Raw genomic sequence first — 21,271 nt, 5'->3', positions numbered from 1 at the left:
AGAAAGGGGATACAAAGCTTTTGTCTGCAGAAAAGTGGGGAAAACCTGCTGCTGGTTCCATGGGAGTGTGTCCCACCCTGCTGCTCCCCCAGCCTTGGGAGCAAAACCTGCCTGGTGTCCTGACACACACCAGCTCTGCCTGGCGCTGCCTGGAGATCACCCAGGGATCTCGCCCTGTTTGCCAAGGACATTCACTCGCTGTCCCTTGGTCGTGCAGCCTGGGGGCTCGGTACAGCTCACTCTGGGCCCAGCAGTGCAGTTTGGGGCTCTGGTCTGGGGCAAGCTCATGTGTTTGGGGCTGATGAGTCCCTTGCAATTCCCTGTCCCTAGGAGCCTTCTTCTGGGGGCTGCCCCTCTGCAGCCGTAAGCTCAGGTCTGTGGTCTGGCTCCCAGAGCTCCCTGCCCTGGGAATGAGCAGGGCACCTTCCCTGTCACCTCCGTGGCAGCTTGGCAGCAATCAGGAGTGGAGTCCCTGGGTCCCCCTCCGTGGTGGGGGGAAGGTGGGGCAGCGAAGGGCCAGCCCAGAGTGAGAGAGCACCCGTGCGCCTATGGAGTGACAGCACGGGGGGCGGCAACCGGACCTGGAAACTCCGGGATCCCGGGAGCCTCTGGAAGGCGCTGGGAGAGCGGCGGGGCCGGGCCCGTGCGCTGCCCACAGCGGCCACACGGTGGCGATGTCCGACCGCGCAGCGCCGGCCCTGCCGGGACAGCGGGAATGGAGAGGAACAGCGGGAATGGAGAGGAACACAGGGAATGGAGCGGGACAGCGGGAATGGAGCGGAACAGCGGGAATGGAGAGGAACACAGGGAATGGAGTGGGACAGCGGGAACGGAGAGGGACAGCGGGAATGGAGCGGGACAGGGAATGGAGTGGGACAGCGGGAATGGAGCGGGACAGGGAATGGAGTGGGACAGCGGGAACGGAGAGGGACAGCGGGAATGGAGCGGGACAGCGGGAATGGAGAGGAACACAGGGAATGGAGCGGGACAGGGAATGGAGAGGGACAGCGGGAATGGAGCGGGACAGGGAATGGAGTGGGACAGCGGGAACGGAGAGGGACAGCGGGAATGGAGCGGGACAGCGGGAATGGAGAGGAACACAGGGAATGGAGCGGGACAGCGGGAATGGACCGGGACAGCGGGAACGGAGCGGGACAGCGGGAATGGAGAGGGACAGCGGGAATGGAGCGGGACAGCGGGAATGGAGAGGAACACAGGGAATGGAGTGGGACAGCAGGAATGGAGAGGGACAGCGGGAATGGACCGGGACAGGGAATGGAGAGGAACACAGGGAATGGAGTGGGACAGCGGGAACGGAGAGGGACACAGGGAATGGACCGGGACAGCGGGAATGGAGCGGGACACAGGGAATGGAGAGGAACACAGGGAATGGAGCGGGACAGCGGGAACGGAGCGGGACAGCGGGAATGGAGAGGGACAGCGGGAATGGACCGGGACAGGGAATGGAGAGGAACACAGGGAATGGAGCGGGACAGCGGGACCGGAGCGGGACAGGGAATGGAGAGGGACAGAGGAAATGGAGCGGGACAGCAGGAACGGAGCGGGACAATGGGAATGGACCGGGACAGCGGGAATGGAGCGGGACACAGGGAATGGAGCAGGAATGAGGGAATGGAGCGGGACACAGGGAACAGAGCGGGACAGCAGGAATGGAGTGTGACAGAGGAAATGGCCCGGGAGAGAGGGAATGGCCCAGGGCAACAAGAATGAGTTGGAGCAGTGGGAATGACCTCCTGGCACAGGCTGGCAGGGCCTGAGCCAGTTCCCATGCCCATGTCTGTGCCTGTGTCCATGTCCGTGTCCATGTCCATGGTTGTGTCTGTGCCTGTGCCAGCCCTGCCCACCTCCCTCTTCCCCCACCACCCCTCCCCAGCAGGACCTTCCCCAGTGCCCACACCCAGCAGTGGATATCCACACGGTGAGGGTACAGCAGGTGAGGGGGGTACAGCAGGGGCCCTGCAGGCCCCTCACCCCAACTGCTCCCACCACCCCATTTCTCCATCACACCCATGCAGGGAGAGCAGCCACAGAGACACGTGCTGTGTTTTATTAAGGTGGAGTGGGGGGGGTCAGGCAGTGGGGACCAGCCAGGGGTGCCACTACTGTGCTCTGCGGGCCATCAGCATCTCCCGGATATTGTCTTCTGCTTCCTTCACGCTCCGCTCCAGGTACGACTTCTTCTGCTGCAAGGCAGAAACCAGAGGTAAGTCAGGATCCCCCCAGCCCTGCCAGCACAAACCTGGGTACCAGGGCCCAAAGCCACCCAGGCAGAGCTGTGGGTGCTGGCTGGGGCACCCACCACACTGCAGGTGTCCCATGTGGGGACAGCAGTTACACATTCCCAGAGGCACAGGGGCAGGGCAATGTCTACACAGACTGAATTTTGTTCCCCCCTGAAACCTTCTCAGAGCTGCCAGGACTGTTGCAACAGTGGCACTGCAAAAAGTAGGAGCCATGAACCTCAGCAAGGAAGGAAATCAAATCAGATCCTGTAACTCTTGGAGCCTAGAGAAGGACTGACACGCCAAGGCCTCCTTATGGAGACACAGCAAAACCCTCTCCTTGGGCACAAAAGGTTCTTTTTCCCAGCTGGGCCATTTTCTAACCCTATATCCTCCTTTCTATCAGCAATTCCCTGGCATCATCACCAAATACGTGTTTCCTTAATCATCTGTAATTAGGATGGGCTTGGCAGGGAAGCAGCCCCAAGCCGTGCATCCCAAGATAGGAATTCGGTGTGCAGCGTTTTTTCCTGCTAGTCTGGGTGCTCCTCTGTGGCTGGAAAAATCAGCACTTGGCTCTTTTGACTATTTTCTCTGGGTTTCCAAACAACAGACACAACAGTCTCCTCCGGCGTTGCTGTGAGCACCGGCTCCCGTGCAGCCCATGTAAAGCCCTGCCCTGGGCCGTGCCAGCTCCCAGTAAGCACTGGGCAGGATTGGCACTAAATTCCAGGAGTCCAGGCCTCCACCCAGAGCATCCTGCCCGAGGCTCTGCCAGTCACCAGTCCCGGGAGCCCAGTACAGCAGTGCCCCCAAAGCCCACCCAAACCAAGGACAGGTGAAGGGCAAGAACTGCTGTTGCTGCCCTGAGAGCCTCACCCTGACTTCTGTGAGCCCATGGGACTTGTAATGCTAAAAATCCATTAGCCCATGGAGCAGACCTGCTGCCACCACTGCCCCACTGCGGTGGCACAGCTGCACACTCAGCTGGGATGGCCCTGCCATGAGAACACCTCTCCCAGCCCTGCTTCCAAAGGCTGAAGGGTTTGTATTGAAATCCTGAAGGCTGCTTGTGACAGCCAGGGCCAGGGTTATGGCCCAGGGTTCCTTGTCCCTCTCTGTGGTCCCCAGGCACGTGGGGTCTCTTTCGCTTACAGGAACTGCTTTTGAGGAAACCACGGGGAGAAGAGCAGCCACAGGTTCCCACTGCCAGTGACTCAGTGACACACGAGCAGGACTCTGTCACCGCCGCGCTGTCCCCACGCTGCCCGCACAGACAGAGAGGGATTTCACACATAGGGAACCGAGTCTGAGGGCAGCAAGAGGACACAGGCCCAAAGAACCCTTGTGGCTCGAAGCTTCACCTCGCTCTGCTAACCAGAGAAGAGTGGCAGCAGTACAGCTGACTTCTAGGGGGTAATTTTTTTAACTAAAGCTTTTTCTTAACACCATTAAATTAGTGCATGAAGTGGTCCTGCCCTCCTGTCCTCTCCCCTGCCCCTGTCTCCTGCTCCCACCAGGCAGGAGGAGACAGCTCCATAGAGCAGCTCTCCACAAGCACACTGTCCAGCAGGACTGGGAGAGCCCAGCAGAATTTCAACATCCCATCAGGAAGCCTTGCTGCTGCCCATGTGGGCCCCACTTCCATGAGGACAAGGGACCCTGACGCAGCAGAGGAGCACCCACATGGCCCACAGGTGGACCCACACTGCCCACCCCTGCACAGTGACATGCTCTGCCCTCCCCGTGGCAAAGGGCCTGGGTTTAAGGCCATTTCTGCACTTAGGCAGCACCTGCAGTCCCAAGTAGGGCCAGATTCAGGGAATTTTTCTTTACCTCAATCACCGTCCTTGGTCACCTAACTTCTGAGGCACAAGAAGCTGGGCTGGTCCCAGATTCTTTACTCCCTCCCAGAAGCAGTTTCCAGGGAGTCCCATCTCTGGGCTCCAGGAGCATCCTTCGAGCATCAAGGGGAGCTCTGTACCTGCAGCCAGGGGCTGCAAACGCCCCGAGCTGTCCTGCAGCCAGGCAGGGAGCTGGGGCTGGCTCCCACTCCAGCCCACAGCCCGGATCACAGGCAAGCGAGGAGCAGACAGGCGCCACATTTTCCAAGACATGTGGCAGAAGCGAGGTGTTTCTTCCCCAGGAAGGGGGAACTGCAGCCCTGGTTCTGCTTCGGTCATCACGGGAGAAGGAGCAGGAGGCTGCTGCAAGCCCCTCCTCACTGCGATTACCGGGGTCTAGACAGGAAACTCCGTCTCTCCCGGGAGCAGCACCGAGCGAGCGGCTGACACACGCTCTGCCTACTCACGACAGCACAGCTCTGAAGTCATGCTGGAGGCTGTTCCGGTCCAGCCAGACCTGCCAGGCTGGTGGTATCTGTTCCCTGAACACCACCCTGCATCCCCAACCCCACCTCCAGCTTCCAGCTCACAGCTTTCATTTGCACTCGCAGCCCGAGTTAACCCTATGTCCTCTGCCCCTGAGCAGCCTGTGGCTGCTGGGCTTCACCTGTGCATCAGCTGATGCATTTCCCTGGGAAAATGTGTTTGCTGCTCCAGGAGATCATCCTCTGCTACCTGTGCCATGCCAAGTGCAGCCTGTGGGAATTCCCGGGGCAATGTCAAAACCACACTGCTGGTTTTGGTCCCTTGTGAAACCGAAGGTGGCTGCTGCTCTCTAAAGCCTCTGGTTTCACTCCTACAGCTGTAGCTCCAGTGCTCACCAGTCAGGAGCCCAAGGGGACATGGCAGCAGCCCAAGGGGACATGGCAGCAGCCCAAGGGGACATGGCAGCACACTGGCCCTACACTGCTGGCTTTGGTGGCTGCATGACCTGCAAGCTGCTGACCCAGAGCTCCTACTCACTCACCACACCAGTGCCCTAAACTGCCCCCACCCTCCCCCAGCTCCTGTGAGCCCCTGGACAGGTAAGGTGGGTGCCCAAAGCGGCCCCAGATGCCACTGCCTGAGCCACAGTGCTCCAGGGAAGAACAGAGAAAGGAGACTGGCTTTGAGAAGGCAGCAGGGGAAGTTGCCACATGACACTGAGCTCCCAGAAAAGCCCCAGTTTCCGGCTGACAAGCAGGGCCAGGCTCCACAGGAGGCTGGGCAGTGACCCTGGTGTGCTGCTGTCCCCCTGAAGTCTCACCAGGAGTGTGGCAAGGCAGTGACAAGGAAACCCGGAGGGCACAACAGGAAGCAGCTGGTGTGTCAGCCAAGGGCTCCAACTGCAGCAAGGGGCCGGTTTCTCCTCCTGGTTCACAACTCCCACAGCCACTTACTAGAGAATTATTTTACAAAACTCTCCTGTGGGGTGTTACTGAAACTTATTTCAGAGGAACAGCCTCTGACCCACAGTGCCAGGCCCTGGCAGCCCCCCCGCTCCCAAAGGCCAGGGCGTTCCCATGACCCAGGCACAGCTCACTCACACAGGGAGGGAAGACCCAGGGCTGCAGGTCCCATCAGCACTGGAGAATCTTCTCCCCCACAGAGCAAGGAAAGGCAGCTGGAGGCTGCACAGGAGAGGGTGCGTGGGAACGTAGCAGGATTTGCAGGTTTCCAGGTGGACAGCATACACTCCAAAACTGAGCCAGCTGACCTGATCCAGCCCAGGACATGCTCTTGCATCCTCATTTCTTCCTGCCACAGACCACCCACCAGTTCTCATCCACTCTCTCCTCTCTGGTGACAGCTCCCTGATCCCCCTTCTGCCCCACACAGTGGGGGCAGAAAGAGCTCTGCCACCTGCACTGGGACACGAGACCAACACACAGCTGCTGCCACAGCCCAGTGAGGTCTGGGCCACCTGAGAACACTGAGAGGGTGCAAACCCACAGAGGATGCCCCCAAAAGCCAGTGCAGTCAATGCCTCCCAGCCTGGTTTCCTAATTCCTTTAAGCTAATACCACTCCCAACAACAGTTCCTTCCCCAGGCAGGAAGGGCTGCAGCACTTGGGAACAAGACAAACCACAACCCTGATGATCTGTCTCAAAACTAGCCCCAGAGGAAGTGTTCTCACCTAAATCTGCTTTCTGGAAACAGAATTGCCATGCTAATAGCTGTCTGGTACAAGGATGGAGGGCAAGAAGATCCCTCCTTGGGCAGCCCCAGCCCTGCCTGCGAGCAGGAGAAGGGAGAGCAGGGCACTGATATGCAATGGGCCTGGTGGGATGCAATGCCCACTGCCAACACATCCCCAGACACCTGTGGGGGGCTGCAGGCAATGGCTTTGGGGGTTCCATCAGCCCTGGCTGCCTCTGTGTTTGCTGGTGTAGGAAGTGCAGACTCCTGGAAGCACCACCTCGGCTGGCCCCAGCCTGGGGCTGTGCAGGCAGCACCACGAGCCAGCCCTCGCTGTGCACGCTCCCGACCAAGGTGTGCTGGCGTGGCCAGCCTGTGCCCTGGCACGGGTGGCTGCAGCCAAACAACATCAGAGGACTCGCCCTGCCACCACCCCATTGCTCGGCTCTCCCCTGCCCTTCACTCCCCATCCGAGCAGTGCCTGCTCCCTGACACCTCCGCGCTGTTTGCTTTTGGCAGCAGCTGTGGAAAGACTAGATTGAATGCAAATACAATTACAGCTCACACCCCAAAGAAGAAAAGGAGCTGTGGTTAACAGAGGTGGCCCGTGGCCTTTTGACACGGCGGGAAGTCACCTCCTGCTTCAGCAGCCGCCCCGCTCGGCTCCCATTGCATCACTGCAATGCTGCTGGAGAGGCCGATGCTCCTCAAGATGACGCACCCGGACCTGGCATTCCTGGCAAATTAAAGAGCCAGCATCCACAGATTCCACAGCAAGAGAAAACTTATTAATCAGCTTTTCTTGGATAGGCTTTTGATGATCAAAGCACTGTCTTCCCCCCAGCACTGTGATTCAGACGCCTCTGCCTTCAGGGAGAGCGGCTTGGCTGCTGCCAGCGCTGCGTGTGGCAGGGCCTTGCCTGGCTCGGTGGAACAGGCACAGCATTCTCACCCACTCCAAGAGCCCAGACAGCCCTGTGCTCCCAGAGGGAACAGACACAGCAGGCCTGCCCATCAGTGCTGCCATACCCTCCCCCTCACAGGTGAGTTTCCTGTGTCAAGTCATGGTTTATCATTCAACATCGACTTTTGCTCTTCAAATTCCACTCCTCTCACGTCACCTCTGCAAATGAAAGAAAGCTTCAACCTCTGACCTGCAAACACAGATTTGCTTCAGCCCAAACAAAAATGTTTCCATGGAAATTTTAGGATCTAGTATTGGAACATGCCTATTCATTTCAGCCTGTTCTTTTTTTGCCCCATTTTTGTTTTTTAAAGTGTTTTTCTATGAACTTGTTTTACACCCAACTTGTGAGGACAAAACAAGCTGGCAGGTCCCTTCCCAGAAAATATCTCCCTTCCCATGGCTCTCAGCATGCTTGGCTACCAGCCACCAGATTCTGGCATCCCACTCTCACACTCAGAAGGCTTCCGTTGAGGAACACTGCAGTCTTCAGGCATGATGCAGTGCCTCAAACAGGAGCCCTGAGACAACTCATCTTGTGACACCTCAGCAAACCTGTGGCTAGCCAAGAGCTTCCGTATCCCCCAAAATTAACTCAAACCATTTCTGGCATTCCCTGAGGGCCCTGAGGGAAAGTGATCAGCAGATCCTGGCTAGAGTTGGGAGCACATGGTTGACTGGAGAAGGATCTTCCCTGGGAGGATGGCAAACTGTGCACTGGGGGCCAGGCAGCTGCAGCCCGAGCTGCCCTCGCTCTTGGGGCCACCACTGCTGTTCAGGGGTTGGCAGTGCCCAAACTCCCTGTGGACAGCAGCACTCCAGGCCCTGGCACGCACACCCTGGGGAAGGCAAACATTTTGGTCAGACTAAGCTCATGGAAGATGATGTGCTGAAGACATGTGCTCTGTTTAATGGGATTTCACTTGGAACCCCTGAACAGGAAGGAGGTGAACCTGCTGAACAGCACCCAGCTGCTCCTGCTCCAGGAGAAGCCGAAATAGTGGACACCAGCAAGGGGGTGGGGTAGGTCTGCAGGCAGCCCTACGCCCTGATGGGTCCACCCAGCACTGGTCCTCACCCAGTTCAACACTGTGGCACATGTACACACTGGGAATTACTACTCTACAGCAACCACCAAATATTTAGATACACTTCAAGACTTTCCAAGCAGTTATTGCTTCAGGAAGTTGCCCAGAGTTTGCTCAAGAATGAATGACCTGGAATAGGAAGGGAGCCCAGCTGGTTTCTGACGACAGCTGCTGACAGAAGCGTGATGCCATATACCTAAGAGGAGAAGTGATGATTCAGACCCTGGTGTTTTTCCTCATCTCTTCCTTCCACAAGGTAACGGGGACCCACAGAACTATCTGGGTTAGAGTGCAGAAGAGAAAACATCAAGCATACAACTACATTTGCCAACTCAAGAGAATCCTTAAAAGCACCTGCCTAAAGAACTGCTGGTGCAAATCCATCATCGTGTACTGATCCTACCACAGCACAACCAGCTGGGCTTCCCCCATCATCACTGAAGCACCTCAAGGATCATACTCTGAAAAAGCTAAGCTGGACAAACCACATTAACTGCCATTCTTGGTGCCTTCAAGAGAAGAAGGGGCAAGGTAAGGGGCAGGAAGCCAGGCTGCCTGCCAGCCTTTCTGCCCAACCCCAGCCTCGTGGCAGCAGCACTTCACATGGACCCACTGTCTGAGCCACAGGACAGCGCTGCCAGCAGAGATGGAGACAGCTGCTCTTGGTGAGCAGGAAATGACGGATTATTCCAGTGAACTCCTGCACCCTCGCCTGATGTGAACTACTACAAAAGCAAGTGGATGAGAACCTTTCAGTAGGTGGCAGCAGAAATGTATTATCAACCCAAAGGATTCCCTTAGGGACACCCCTTCTTGGCACAATTCCCCATTTAGAGCAGTTTCTAGGAGTACATTGCTCCAGGTCAGATACTGCGCCCTAACCAGGTTATGACAGCAGAGTCAGGTCAAACAGAGAACCTGGGGAGGGGGAAACTCACACAGATCCTGAAAACCCCCACGTCCTGTTTCGGCGGAAGCATCCCTCACCCAACTGCCTCTTGCAAAACATGGTAAGTTCCCTACCCCAGTGCCTCAGTTTCTGTGGTCCTGCAGAGCTGGTGTGGCTCATCGGGATCCCTCCTGGCAGTAGGACTTTTGCAAAACCATACCACACCTTTCAGATCTTGCAGTCCTGGCCAAGCAAGGCCACTTTAAAACAAAAATCATTTCCATATATTTCAAAGACAAATCAGCAACAAAAAGATGGTGTCAACTCCCAACTAGGCAGCATCCTCCCCCCCAGTTCAGACAGCCCTGAACTCAGAGCAGCCACATGCCCACCACCAAGGCATCAGGGACAGAGCAGGGGGTGACCCAGCAGTGGGGACAGCAGGAAGCGTGACGGTGAGGGCTGCCCTGCATACCTGGGAGCAAGGTGTGGCTTTGTACAGCTGACTCAGGGCTGGGTCAGGGCTCCAACAGGCAGGAGCACGCTTTCCAAATAATCGTTTCCTGTTCTCCCCAGGCGAGATGAAGGAGGAGATGGAAGCAGGATGGAGGTTTATCGGGCACAGATAATCCCCCTCCCCAGAGCTGCTTGGCACAAAGGCAGCCAGGAGGCACTGCAGGGGCCTGGTGACTAAGGCAAGGACAGCAGTGCTGGGTTTGTGACTAATTATTACTCATGCAAGGAGGAATTTGGAGAGGGACTCGCATCCAGCTCAGCTCGTTGCTTTGGATCCTTCTGCAGCCATAAGCACAAAGGAGAGCTTTTACAATGAATCAGACCCTGCTCTAAAATGAAAGACTTATCAACCAATTTGGTGTTAAAATTATTTCAGTGTAACCATAAAGGCAGCTTAATGCTAATCAGAGGAAACAAGTGATGTCTTTAGGCTCAGATGACTAAAAGTAGGTTCCTGGATGGACAAAACCATTTAGACACAGCAGCAGAAGTGGGTTTTTATTAATGCATAATGTGTGTCACTTTCCTCTGAATTACAAAGGAATGTGAGTGGACTGGCAGGAGTTGCTTGAAAAGTTTTCTCTGTTAGGTTGTTGGGGTTTTTTTAATCAAGAGTAATCCCCCCTCCCCCAAAAAACATAAAACAAGTTCTGAGAAGCCTTTATTTTGAAAGCATGTCTATAACTAAAGGACTTAAGAGGAACCAAACAACCCCCACATTAATTGTCCTCTTGCTTTTAAAATCTACAATTATCCACCCAAAAATAAAGGTAGGAAGAGTGAAAACAAAGTCATCAAATTCCAGTTCTTCCTTCATAAAGCCTTTGCCCTCTCAGCTGGTTTGTGTGCTTACTTTGCAGTCTGCAGTACAGGGAAGACTAACAAAGAATTACTGATTAAACAACTGCTCGCAAAAATCTGGGAGTCTGAAAACTTGTTGCAGTGAATGATTGCTCCAAATGAGAGATCCAGCCTTGCCACTGCATACCCACACATGTGATGATATAAATACACGTCACTGCACTCAAATCAGCATTACCCACAGCCATTCTTCATAAAAATGTGGTGAGACATTAGTTTTTATAAGCCATCCCAGGCCTAAGGTGGCAGATGACCGGTCCAGAGAGCTGGGAATCCCCTTTCCCCTTTGAAATGTGAGAATTTCTTTTCCCTGAGCCTTTAAGATTCCAACATCATGTTTTGCAACTAGTGACTTGTGCACTATTTAACACATGACAAGCTTCTTACACAATTTTCAAAGCAGAACATACTGTTATTTGATCTTTATCTAACACATTTAACACAGGACTAAGAGCCAGCTTTTAAACAGATCCACCTCCTTCCCTGCAGATACTGAGGAGCACTTGCTGTCTTTAAAATCTGCCAGGTGCTAGCTGCACACAGCTGATTCCATTTGTCTGCAATGAAAGGTGACAGTCACACAACAGAGAAACACCCATGAAATTCAGCTGTAAGAATACAATCCTCTTGCCACCCTCATTTTTGACAAACAAGACAGATCTTGAGGCTTTAAAATTAAAAAGCAAGTGAAGTGAATGATTCCTCACAGCTGTGAAGGCCTGTTCTTCATGTAACCATCAGCAGAGTCACTTTAGGGAACAGAAAGAATTAGAGCCGCATTAGCAATGCCCCAATTCCTCCCATATTTACCTTAAATTATGTGGCCCCAGTCCAATGTCAGAGGGCCTCTCCACAAAGCAGGATTTTGTGCTGGTAGCATTAGCTCTGTGTCCATTACACTCTCAACCTCTTCAATGTTTTGTCATTTTGAAGCCTATTTTTCTCACTCCTCAGAGTATCTTTCATTTTGAAAATCAGGAATGAGAACACAGATTCTCCTCCCTGTAAGACAGACAGACCTATCGAGAAAAAAAATGAGCTTTGGCTACTCCCTTCTTCAAAACAAGGCTCTCATGGAGGGCAGACCACTGGTAACAGCTCTGCCCATGCAGGCTGCACTCTGCTCTCCCATGGGAGTGCCTGTGGATGCTCCACAGCTGACAGGCAGGCAGCTGGACCACCCATGTCCTCAAAAAGCAAGCTAAGCCTGCAGCTTTGCAGCCTGAAACACAGGAGCAACCCTCAGTGAGGGCACAGACTCAGACATGGGATGACAGCAGCCAAGAGAGTCAAGATGAAACACATTTCCCAGGAACGTCACCAAGACCAAATGTCTGTGTCCAGAAGGACCTGCCCAGACACCCACAGCTGCCTCTGACACCCAAAGCCATGCAAGATGCTGGGTTTGGCCTGGCCTGGCCCCCACCAAGGGACTCTGCAGCTCATCTTCGCCCTAACATCCATCATTTGTAGAGATCCCAGGGCTTCCTCCTAATGTCCATGCAAGCCCAAATACTAATGCTACACGGTAAACTCACTTCCATACTCCACCTGTCCCCACCTTAGGTGTCCTGCCTCCCTCTACATCTAGCAGAGGGTCTGACCTTGCCTCTGCACACACAGGGAAACAAGGGGCAACTTCAGTGACAACGTGTTTCAAATCCTGTTCCCAGTACGTGCTCACATGCCAGCAATGGAATGAGGGAACAGCACCCTCATCCAAAGTAGAATCTACTCCAGGCTAATGCACAGAGAGTTATTCGTGAGGCTTCTCCTCTCCAAAGCAAACAGGAGCATTCCTTATTTCCCCCTGTTTAGTTAAAAAGCCCACCACACATTCCTGGGCACTGGCCTACCCCAAGCAAACCACGCAATGAGAACTTCTGTGCTGCAAATCCCTGCAAGAAATTGGTCTAACTTGGGAACAGCCTAACAATTGCTACCTTCTGATGAACGCTTCGTGGTCTGCAAAGAGCACCACAACTCTCAAGAGACTTGTTTTCACATCGTTAAAGCCACCCACAGAATTGGCCTCCATGCTGAGGGTTTCAGTAAAAAATGAAGGAGAGTTGGAGCACGTTGGAGGCTGGGACCACACCGAGCAGGTCCATCCCAGCCATACCTGCCCCAGGCTCCAGCGCTTCTCCCCAGCCACACCTCACCTGCCGAAATCTTTGTTCCCACAGGGGAAGAAAACACTGCTGTGGCAACTGTCAGAGCCAACTCATCACGGGGGGGCTCCGCCACTCCGCCTCAGGGCTGCAGCAAAGCCATTTTAAAGCTCCCAGAAAAAGAAGATTAGAGAAATGGAAGCCGCAGCACGAGCAGGACCGTGCTCAGGCAACACCGGGGAAGAAGTCAGCGGTCACCTTAAGGCATTTCAGTGCAGTCACCGTGTAACTTCAGCAGCTTTGCAACCATCACCTGAGGCTTTAAACATGGAGCACAGCACTGTTTGAGAGCACAGTGTTCCTTCCTCCACCAGGAAGGAGAGCAAAGACATTTTCTGTGTGGGATAGGGAAATTGGACATGGTGTTTTAGGGCTCGCATGAAGGATTTCTGAATTAGAAATCAAGGCTTTAGGTATAGCTTTCTTGATTATATTTTCTACTCTAGGCAGCCAGAGAAAAACCAACCAACCCTTTATCTCAGCAGCAGTAAACTTTCAGTCTCCCACAGGCATGTGAAAGAATTGCCTGGGAAACAAGCACACAGCTATGTTGTGGTCAGAGTTTAAAACCAAAATCCAATTCCCCCAGAAAGCTGCAGGTTGCTTTTGCCCTTTTCCCGAAGGAGCTAAATTCAGTGGCACACAGCAGACGGAGCTGCCCAGCAGAGCCTCCCCCTTATTTGTTATTTTTAGCAATTTAGTCTGACAACGCCTGACAACTAAACAAGCTGAATATAGCAGGAGAGAAGGGGACTATCAGATATTATCAGAGAAAGCACACAGTGATAATCACTTTCTCCACCCCTAATGAAGAATCCATTTTCCATGTCTTTATAACATCATAGAGTTTGTTCTTTTTAAAATGCCACATTTAAAAACAGAATCCATCTAGCCCTACAATGGAAACGGATAACATTTCCTGAAACAAAGCATTGTTCCACCCCTCACATATCATGTTTCCTTAAAAACAAGGGAAGAAAAACATTACTTGGTTTTTCTCCTAATACTGCACAAACATTGCTGAGCTAAAAAGAGTCTGTGCTCATCCCTTTAGAATGCTTTCAAAATAGATTTAACACATACCCCTCGTACCGTGAAACACAACAAGAATTTGATAGTATCAGGACTGGAAAAATCCAATGCTGCTAAGCAGGACGTGTCCCATGCCGGTGTGTGAGGGAGCCAATGGCTCCAATCTCTGGAGGTTTGGGTAAGCCCTGTTGGCACAGCCTGCCAGCAGGCACAGCTACTGTGCCAGCAAGCCTGGGCAGCGTGTTTGGATTCCAAAGGATTAGATACAAGTTGTGAAGTTCAGAAAGCCACACAGGTGCATATGGAGTTGGCAGGCTGAGAACATTGGGAGTGTTCAGGCTGGAGATGAGAAGGATATGTGGAAACATCATAGCACCTTCCAGGACCTGAAGGGGCCTACAGGGAAGCCAGGGAGATATTCTCCATCAGGAACTGGAGTGACAGGACAAGGAACAATGGGTTCAAACTGAAAGAGAGGAAATTAGGTAGAAATTCTTCACTAATTGATAGTGGTGAAGCCCTGGCACAGGTAGCCCAGAGAAGCTGTGGTTACCCCATATCTGGAGAGATTTGGTCTAGTGGAAGGTGTCCCTGTCCATGGCAGAGGGGTGGAGTGAGATGATCTTTAAAGTCATCCAAACCTTTCCAACCAAAACCATTCTATGATTATATCTATATCTATATATATATACATTTATATGCACACTTAGATATATTCACATCCACATACAGCTTTAACAAACAGGGTAAAACTACCTTTGGTTTTCTTCAGACAAATTCTGCAGAATATCTAACTGCCCCCTCATCCACACCCAGACCCCTTAGTGCTTTCAGAACACAGTTCCTCTCACCAAGCATAATGCATGTCCTGGCCAAGCCTTATTTTCTCAACCCTTTACAAGGACAGGTCTGGCTGTCCTTGCTGCAAGAAGGCCCAAACCAGCAGCATCCCATCAATTTTGTGATGCTGCCTTGAAAAATACAATGCACTGCTTCAGCAGTGGAGAAACCCATGAGAGAGAAGTGAGGGAAAGAGAATGACTGCAATCATGTACTGCAGTAGAGAGTTTCAGAGGGAGAAGAGAGACAAAACTCCTCAGAGTTTTCAAAGTTCATTGGCAGCTGTGAATGTCAGCAAAACCAGCTCACACCTCTGAAGGAAATTAAAGACACATTTTCAGGAACAGGCAGCTGGAGATCTCCTTGCTATGCAGCTGGATGGATTTCCAGAAGAGCTCAGCAGTGAACCCAGCCCTCCTCTGCAAACTCCTCTGCAAACAGCACCAAGGTAGAGGGGAGAGCATTTCTCAGATTCAGGAATGTATCAAAAAATACACATTTCACAATCCCTTGGCAATAATGTCATCATAGCAAAGCACAATTGCCTCGAGCTCAGCTATGTGAGTAATGAGATCAGCCACGCCATAGGGTACTGGGGGATTATTCTGACCAGCCTGATTCAGCTGTGCAAAGTGAGAATTGTGAGTAAGTCATAAGGTAGTTAACAATGTAAAATATAAACCTAAGCTTTAAAACCCTTCCAGTTTTAATAATGAATGGAGAGATGTTTAACCTTTCTTGGTTGGATATTTATTCTACAACGATGTGGAAGCACAAGGTCACAAAGTTTTACATTCTTTCCTGCTTCGGTCACAACTTGTTTTCAGGACAGCAAAATCCCCTGCTCCTGTGATAAGTGCTCTCTGAGTTGGACTCAGGTATTTCCCCTGAAATCTCTGTTTCCAACAGTTGTCAGCCTAAGTGCTTGTCCTCTTCCATGGGGAATCCCAGGCCTAAGGAAAACCCTCTTCACAAAACTGCCACAGCCAGCTGGAAGGAGATCAGTTAAAAGATGGACTTGAATGTTTACTTAACACAAACTTCTCAAAGTATTGGCATTCTGAGCCCTCCTACTCATGATTAAAAAGAAAAACCAACCCATGTGGCAACAACCTTTCCACTCCAACCACCTTTTGAGACAGTCTCGGTTTTGAGACTACTGCTGGAAACTTCAACTCAATGACCATAACCAGAGACTCAGCAACGAAGCAGAAAAACACATTTGTGAAGCAGCCAGTTCTGAGGCTTTGTGCAAGAACAGCAAGGTTATAATTTGTGGGAAATTCCACCCATTCTGCTAAACTCAGTGATTGGGAAGTTCAGGAGGTAAGATAATTCCCCACCAGGAACAGGAAGACACCCAGATGGCACAGCTGAAGGGCACAGTAGCCAAGAAGCTGACCACAACCCACTGGCAGCAAGGGACCCCAGGGGCAGTTTATAAACAGGCTGCCAGCCACATTCCACCTGCTCCCAAACCCAGAGGTGCTGCCAGCCACATTCCACCTGCTCCTAAACCCAGAGGTGCTGCCAGCCACATTCCACCTGCTCCCAAACCCAGAGGTGCTGCCAGCCACATTCCACCTGCTCCCAAACCCAGAGGTGCTGCCAGCCACATTCCACCTGCTCCCAAACCCAGAGGTGCTGCCAGCCACATTCCACCTGCTCCCAAACCCAGAGGTGCTGCCATGAAGTCCTCCAGCCCCAGTTGCAGGGCTGTCTTTGCACAAAGCCACTGGCATCTGGCATGGCTCCAAAGGAGCAAGGATACAGCTGTTTTTACCACATAACCACACAAATGACAATGCCTTGCCTGCACACCCTCTTAGATACACAGCCTGTCCACAGAGCACTTGTCTGACCTGTGCAGAAAGAGTTCTCGTGGGCAGAAACACAAACCCCCTTAGAGTTGGGCACAGGCAGCACTCCAGGCAACACAACATCTGGGGATGGGCTTGCTCCACACCTCCCTCAGGCAGGCTGAGTTTCAAGAAGGGATTAAAAAAAATACAGACTCAACTTCTGCTTTAGTGTAAGTAGGAGACAACGGAGATGGAACTGCACAGGTCTAAGTGGGTTTAAACACAGACTTCCTATTCCTGCTTGTCCCTACTTATTTGGTCTCCACTTTCTCCAAAACAATAACAGATGGGAAAAGCAGCTGGACACAAACTTGGTCTTTGCTTTCTCTGTCATTTCCCAAAGACCAAGAAACAGAGGTTTGTATTAACGATATTTCAGGAGAATTATAAAAAAAACACACACACTAACAGCCTTGGAAAAGTACATTTTGCACTTCTTCTCAGAAGAGCTGTAAGCTGTAGACGCAGCCACAAGAAGATAGCCAAGATTCACTAGATAGCCTGTTTGAAAACTGGAACTTGCGCAGACACTATTTTATTTCCTAGATATCCTTCTATGCCTTGAATGCTCCAACCAGATAAACACAAGAACACAGAAGTGTTCTGACCACGCTGTCAAAACAAAGTCCCATCTCCCCACAGATCTGCTCTTCAACAGCAGTCCCAAGCAGATGCTTAAGGGCAGAGAGTAAGGACAGGGCAGGCCTGCATGGTACTTCCTCCTCATACTTTCCCACCCTCCAGACATTTTTAGCTCAGGGACTTCCTGAGCAGGATGCCATTTCTACATATTTGGTAATTCTCAATGGATTTCTCTTCCATGAATTTGTGCAATTGTTCTGAGCCAGTGTAACCTTTAAATACCCACAGCACTGGCAAAATTTTACATCACTTATCTGCTGCAAATAACCACACAAACATCCTTTTGCTTGTTTTAGACCTTGCTCTTACTAGTATCATTTGAATGCCTCACTCCCAGTTTTCATACTGGGCACAGAGCGAACAATCAACCCCTACTGGTTTGTAGGTCTAGGAAAGAAACCAAGTGCCTTGAGTTACTTATAGGTTACTTGTAACTGGCTCTCTGTTTGATCTAGTTACAATCCTTCAGCATGAAAAGTACCAGATAAAAACAAGAGATGTAGCAAAGAGCATCTTGTAGACCTTTAATGTTTTACTTTCATCATCACTTGCCAAAAACTTACCTCTAACTCCTTAATTTTCTCTTCAGCTATTCTCTGTTTTTCTAAGAGCTGATTATGAATCACTCCTTTAGGCTGAAGAATAAACCTACAAGTGAAAAAGAAGAGACAGAAAAAGTTGGGTGCTTTTTACATCAGTGTTCACCAGCTGTGCACCAAGTCAAACTAGAGCCACCTCTGCTAAGTGTTCATCCCCCCTCCCATGCTCTGGACAGAGACAGGAGAAATTGCTCTGACAGCTCCCAGAGCCCAGCCAGGCTGGCCCCAAAGGCTCACCAGCCTCACCCGTGCTCTGGGAGGATGAACATGGACACACAGAGCTCTCCCTCTATCATTCAGTGTCCTTGAATGATCCGGAAGCAGTCCTGGCACACAGCCAGCAAGAGCACCTTCCCTTCAAAGGGATTAAATCAGTTGATGGCACAGAGTCCAGGAAGATTCTTGGCAGGTAAGAGCTATTTATTAAGGGTTTAGTGCTCACAAGGTAAACAAACCCACACAATAAAACTAAAGCTTTCCACAGGGAAAGGCTGAGGGAGTTGGGGTTGTGCAACCTGGAGAAGAGGAGGCTCCAGGGAGACCTTACTGCAGCTTTTCAATGTATAAACAGGGCTGACATGAAAGACAGAGAGAGGCTTTTTACCAGGCTCTGTCGTGCCAGGCAAGGGGCAATGGTTTTAAACTGCAACAGGCCAGGGTTAGGTTGGACACAGAAGAGAAATGTTTTAGACTGAGGATGGTGAGGTGCTGGCACAGGCTGCCCAGAGAAGCTGTGGCTGCCCCATCCCTGGAAGTGTCCAATGTCAGGCTGGACCCAGCTTAGAGCAACCTGGGAGAGTGGAAGGTGTCCCAGCCCATGGCAGGGGGTGGAACTGGTCTGTGAAGAACCTTTCCAACACACCCTTCTGTGATTTGAAAAAACAGAGACAGTGCTTCCAGCAAAAACTATGGAACTTTCACAGCTCCCACTTCTCAAGCCTTAGGCTTTAAACCAACCCCTCACTGATCTCCAAATTTCTACGCTTTCACCAGCCAAAGGGTTTTTCTGTGAGGTGGGAAGTGGCTGCTTTTAACTGAAGTTGTGGCCACTGGTTTCCACTTGTTCTGTTTTCAATTGCCAAAGGGATTTGAAAGATGCATCCATAACATCAGAGTCCTGCTTGCCAACATGCATAAAGGTGCCTGCCTCGCTCAGAGAAGCCTCTGAAGGAGCACCAACATTCAAAGCAGCTCTCCAGCACGTGGCACTGGCATCCCACAGAGAGGTAAAGGACAACTAAGGTCAAACAAATTTTAGGAACTCTTCAAGGTTGTTTTTCATCCTTCCAGACATAAAGAATGCACAAGCTGCAGATTCACCCCATTCCCTACTTAGAAAGTCCCCCAGGGGATTTAGAAGGAGCCTCCATGGGTCATACCAACGAGGTCAAGGTCTCCTCTAGCACCAACTAGGGTCAATGTCTTCCTGCCAGGTGACAACAGCTCATGCTTCAACAGTTAAAAGGAGCAGCTTTAGACAGGGCAGAATCAGAGTGCATTCCCCGTCTGCTACAGAAAAACCTGAAATCAGTTTGCAGAGTCATCTCCCACGACAAATGACATTATTAAAGTATTTGCTCAGTGCCTGGTAAACACAAACACGGATCTGCCACTTGGCTGGAAACCCAGTGCGCTCTGCATCAGTAACCCAGCCAAAAGGAAAACTACCTGCCACACGCATTCCTGAAATGCATGGGAGGAAAACCATGGATAATTATAATAGGTTTCCAATTAAATCTCTCTTTGGGGTTGCTATTAACTGAACACAGAAGCGCCTCCTCCTCCTCCCACTTCTTTCCCTGTTCTGCTTCACCTCCTTTTCTCCACAGGAACTTCCGCTACATCTTTTATGTTGTAATTTTCCCAACTCTCTCTCATTTTTCCCCAGCCTTGGCTCATGCTTATTGCTGGCATCATCTTTGCTCTCTGTCTGCTCCTGTTCTTACCAACACAGCTCACTCAGACTCTCTTTGCCCCCTCAATCCCCTCCTCCCAATGGGAGGTGTCCCCACTATTCACTTGCACACAGTGGTGATGATTTGGGGTCCTGGCATACAGCTGAAATAACAACACAGGTAATTTGTGAAAATCAAGTTCAAGACCACCCTTCTAGGAAAGAAGTTATTTTCATTGCTGTTAGATACAGAGCCTGGATCCAGCCAGAGAAAAGGTACTTTTCAGGACCACCAGCAAACACATCATTCTGATGCTCTTACCTCAGGCATATGATACCAGAATAAAAACCATCAGCCTTCACACACACCCCCTGTAAACTCAAATTTTGCCTTGCTTCTGCAGTAGCTGCCATTAGTGAAAACCAAAGCTGCAAGATGCCTTCTGTACACAAAGCCATCAGTCCCTTCCCACGTCACTGCTTCCCTGAGCCTGCCTGTGTATGTGAACGTTTCCTGAATTATTTCCTTTTTTTGTGGGGGCAGCAAAGAAGAATACAATCTCTTCTCATTTGCTTCCCCAAATTGTACAGGAAGATTGATCATTTTGGTTTCCCTGACGTCCCTGGTCTAAAAAACAAAGTTCAACAGCAACACAGCTTGAGCAATTTTCCCCATGCTGCAGCTGGGAATGTCCCTGCTGGGTGACAGGCACTGGGCGATCCCGGCTGGCTCACAACTGCTACAGGCACCAAAACCTCCAACAAACAACTGCCTGACTTCACTTTTATTCTGCAAATGTCAACAGCAGTCATCAGGGAAAATATCCTCCCTCCCACCCTCCTGCAATGCTCTGGCAGACATGCAACAGCAAATTAAAATTGGATGGCTGAAATTAGCACTGACGAGACTTATGTGGGCAGCTGGGCACAAATACAACCACCCTGATTTTGCCTGCTATAAAACAGTGGGCTGGGACCTGGGTCTGTTCACACACTTGCTCAGAAGCAGATCAGATGTCCCTGACCTGGGCAGCAGCATCCTGCAGGTCTTCACCTGTGCTGCTTAAAGCCACCCAGTTGAGATCCCTGATGCAGGACTGCAGAACTCTCAGCCTCAAGAGCCCAGGTGCCACCCTGGAAGATGCCAAAGGCCAGGTCTTTGAAAGCTGAACTCTAAATCCACACCCACAGTTAACTGTTTAAATCTGTGGCTTCGCTTTCCAACACAAGCAGGACTCAAAAAACGGATCGGTTTTTTAGCATCTAGTTTGGGATGCACACGTTATGGAGATCTTGGCCAAAGCTTTTACCTAAGGAAATAATGTGGTTTAAGGCAGCACTTGGAAAAAGCAGAAGTTTGTTCTGCTCATTAGGTAAGAAGCGCTGCAGGGCACTTGTAATAAACCAGAATTTAAATTTAATCTAAATTTCATTTTTCCAATTGCCCTAAGTAATACATCAACTTGATGATTTTTAGGTCTTTTTCCTCACCAAACTGGAGAAATAGGGCAGTGTCATTCTGCTGCCTGGTTTCAGTTAGATGTAGTTATTTTATGTGCAGATTTTCAAGCTCATTAAGAAGCACAGTACATTCTGACTATTTCATTCTTCCCTCAGTGAGTTTGGGAACAAGCCCTTCAAACACAT

At 51.2% G+C, this 21,271-nt stretch overlaps 1 protein-coding gene across 1 annotated transcript in view; it reads right to left on the bottom strand.

Moving 5' to 3' along the window:
* Window positions 1–2,046: 2,046 nt before the first annotated feature.
* The window catches only part of PFDN1 (prefoldin subunit 1), a 31,251-nt gene continuing 12,026 nt past the window's right edge, over window positions 2,047–21,271 (bottom strand). The window contains exons 3-4 of the mRNA XM_053991091.1: window positions 17,695–17,779; window positions 2,047–2,204 (exon numbers count right to left, since the gene is read on the bottom strand). Coding sequence (XP_053847066.1) covers window positions 2,121–2,204; window positions 17,695–17,779 — 169 coding nt within the window. The 3' untranslated portion in view covers window positions 2,047–2,120. The remainder of the gene's footprint in view (window positions 2,205–17,694; window positions 17,780–21,271) is intronic.

Source organism: Vidua macroura, chromosome 15 (assembly GCF_024509145.1).
Source record: "Vidua macroura isolate BioBank_ID:100142 chromosome 15, ASM2450914v1, whole genome shotgun sequence".
NCBI classification, from domain to species: Eukaryota; Metazoa; Chordata; class Aves; order Passeriformes; family Viduidae; genus Vidua; species Vidua macroura.
This window is presented reverse-complemented; position numbering and strand designations above follow the sequence as displayed.